Here is a 3,476-nt window from a genome sequence, read left to right as displayed (position 1 = left end):
TAATGTAATATATAAAAATATATATATATATATATATATATATATATATATATATATATATATATATATATGAATATATTTTGCCTGTCAATAAAATTCATCCATTTTGTTTTAATATGACAAAAAGAGGGCCCCTTTAGACCCATCATTATATTTCTGAAAACATATTCCTTGTAATAAACAGTATATATATAATTTTGTAATTCGAGGCAAATCGTAAAATCAAACATTTATGATACAAACAAAAAATGGTAGCCTATACACTTTTTCAAAAATATACTATACATAAACATGAATATACAGATTTCTCAGATGTATCTTTTTTATTGACCAAATAATGCAAATCACAAAGCTGACCATTTCGATTAGAGTTCTTAAATTCAACGAATTTCACTGTAAATAACTTTTGCTTGAAAAGCTGCTAGCTTTGGTTTCTAATATCAGCTATCCGTTTTGTTTGAAGGAAAAGGAAACTACTGGACTCTAGACCCCAACTGTGAAAAGATGTTTGACAACGGCAACTTTCGTAGAAAAAGGAAGCGCAGGTCTGATTCCAGCACAGGTGTTGCCAGCAACACAAAACCGGAGGAGGATCAACAGCTCGCAGGGATCAAACCCACCGACAGCCCTCTGCTCACCGGACCCGCATCTCCTGACACTGACGCGGCCAGTGACAGCCACAAGGGCGCTTCTCCGGCAGGCCTTGCGAGCGCTCCGTGCTTCAACAATTTCTTCAACAGTATGTCAGCCTTAAGCTCGTCCTCAGCTCCGACTAGCAGACAGGGCTCTCTGGGGCTGGTAAACGAACTTTCAAGCCGAAATATCAGCGCCTTGAGCCCGTACCACGCCAGCTCAGCGCCTGACGCAGGTGGAGCGAGTGAGCTGCAGGACAGCGTGCACATGAACCGTGGAATGTACTATAACTCTTTTACTGGCGGCCAAAGCGCGCAGTTCAACGGACACTTCTACAATAGCTTCAGTGTGAACAGTCTCATTTACCCTCGAGACGGAACGGAGTTATAAATCTGTCGTGAATCCATATGACCCGTATGTTTTCTAATAAGAAAAAAAAAGAATTATTATTTCAACACTGAAATGCGACAGGCCTTATAAGCAACATTCAATTAAACGCGACATTTGCGCACTGACAGCCACCAAATGAGTGAAATCTGGTGTAAAACACTGGTCAAAACACATTTTATTCTGTGAAAAATCTTTTGACTTATGCATTGGATTTTGATGTCTTATTTTAACAGATTTACATATTATGTGTCAGTTTTTTGATCATGCACTAATTTAAATAGATGTATCTTTTTAGTTTGAATTTATAACAGTTTTTAACAGTAGTTTGATGGAGGGATTGTCTTGGTATTCATGATTGCCAAGATTCAGTATTGTCCAATATCGAAATATGTTCTGTCTCTCCTTTTTTGCTTTCTATTGTGTATTTTTTGTAAATGCAGTTGTTTTGTTATATACACTTGTTTTTAACTATTTATATTAAGTTATGTATCTTACAGTGTCCTTTAAGGAGAGAAATATGTGGTCTGGTAAGCTACTATGAACGGTTAAAATGAAACTTTTACCTTCAAGGTAAGGTAATAAGTGAATTATCAAATGTCATGGTGCCACTAACTCACTTGATTTTTAAATGATATTTCATAGGTGATGACCTTTACACACAGATAAAAGTCACTACATTTATTATTTTTCCGCAGTTTCTGCAAAATATAAATTTTTAAAGATAATAAAGAATTCCAAATCTGAATCTCAAAATTGTGTTAACTCTATGCTTTTTTCCCCCTCTCAAACAACTCCTGAATCTATGGCCTGTAAATGTCAACTGTGCACATTAGATCTAAACTAAAGCCAACAGTTGCAAGCCTATGCTTGACAAAGTTGGCATTAATTTAATTCAAGCATTAAAATGACTAAGAAAAAAAAGCAACAAAAGGCAAATGTGGAATACATAATAAAAACTATATTTAAATATTAAACTTTAAGCAAACACCTCAGCATATGGGCAATATATATAAATCGCACCAAAATATAATTTTTCAGTTTTATAAGTTTTCAATTAGACAGCCGTGATGCATACGGGTACTGACTCTAAACATTTTCAAGTTTAGATTTTTGTGAATTATTTCATATAGAATAGTGACAACTTTGTCTTTTTCTTTTAAGTGAAATTATAAAAATGTGTTCTTGCCCATGCTTTTCACAAGAGCTTGGTAGTTCAAAACAAAAAAGCAAACATGCATATGCATTCTGTAACCTTTATGACTAAATATTCCTGACGTTAACACAGACAGAGTTGCACAATGTACATTTTCAAATCTCTGAGACTCTCTGGTTAAGTAACATCAGCATCATCATACTCTCAGTCCTGTGCAGAGCTCAGGTGTATTTCTAGATGGCGTTTCTGGGACAATACAGTATAAGAAACCAGAAACACGCACAGATAACAAAGCTGAGGTTTCTGTCTTATTACCCAGCGCCACAGAAACAATACTACTATTATTCTGTGTGTGTACCAGAACAGCTCTTACTGTATGCTTGGGTGTTAAAATACCAAATTTGATTACATACATCTCTCCAAGTATAAAATTATTTGTGTTATTGATATCTTAATGATTTTTACAGTCTTTAATCTACAAAGACCACATGTATAGAACAAGTTTTAATGGCATTAAAGCACACTGAAGTGAAATGAATTAAAAGGGGTTGCCCTCCTCCTTTTGTCCTCTCTTCATTAGAACTGTCTGAGTAAAAGCGGGACAGACCCAAGTGCTTGTTTGGAGATTAAGGGGAGGGGGGGAAAATCTCTCATTGAGAAATTCCCTCAGTAAGCAGGACAGTGCCACCCAGGAGGAGATGGAGAGGTGTGGCTTTGGGTGGAGGCCAGTCAGCTTCAGGTTCAGAGAAACAGAATGAGAGCACATATTAAATAAGACTGTTATCTGAACTTCAAAATTCTCTATGTACACATTATCATATTATATTATATTATATACAAACATAATTATACTATTAGTCACATGTTGTCAACACACCAATCACAGTGGTCTTTGCTGCCTCAGATGAAGCCACAGTAATAATTAGAGTTTAGTGGGGGCAGGAGCTTATTTAGCATCTTATTTAGTTGCCATATTTACTCAGACACCACGCAAGGCGGCTTTTTATGCTGAGCGCTTTACCCTATTGCCAAATATGACGTTGTTAATTAGTCGGGGTCTGACGCTCTGTGCTTACTTAACATCTGGGACATCAGGCAATCACCAGCCCCCAGCTGCACCCAGCCATGTGCGCTCACTTCTGTTTGCCTGCCTGAAAAGCATCTTTATTTGTCAGCACAGAGGAACTTTATTCGTGTAATATATTAAGGACAGAGTCCTATCAGAGGCTATGGATATGAAGTACTTGTTTCTAGACAACCATAAGGCTGGGTAGTTTTTTAGTTGGGTGGGTGGGGGGGT

General features: G+C 36.8%; 1 protein-coding gene across 1 annotated transcript in view; it reads left to right on the top strand.

Moving 5' to 3' along the window:
• The window catches only part of LOC107585287 (forkhead box protein I1c-like), a 3,039-nt gene extending 1,892 nt beyond the window's left edge, over positions 1–1,147 (top strand). The window contains exon 2 of the mRNA XM_016272233.1: positions 464–1,147. Within this exon, the coding sequence (XP_016127719.1) occupies positions 464–1,023 (560 nt within the window). The 3' untranslated portion in view covers positions 1,024–1,147. The remainder of the gene's footprint in view (positions 1–463) is intronic.
• Positions 1,148–3,476: the final 2,329 nt, after the last annotated feature.

This window comes from Sinocyclocheilus grahami, unplaced genomic scaffold (assembly GCF_001515645.1).
Source record: "Sinocyclocheilus grahami isolate Dianchi unplaced genomic scaffold, SAMN03320097.WGS_v1.1 scaffold68.1, whole genome shotgun sequence".
Classification (NCBI taxonomy): Eukaryota; Metazoa; Chordata; class Actinopteri; order Cypriniformes; family Cyprinidae; genus Sinocyclocheilus; species Sinocyclocheilus grahami.
Note: the sequence above shows the minus strand (reverse complement) of the source record. Positions and strands in the feature narration are given on the sequence as shown.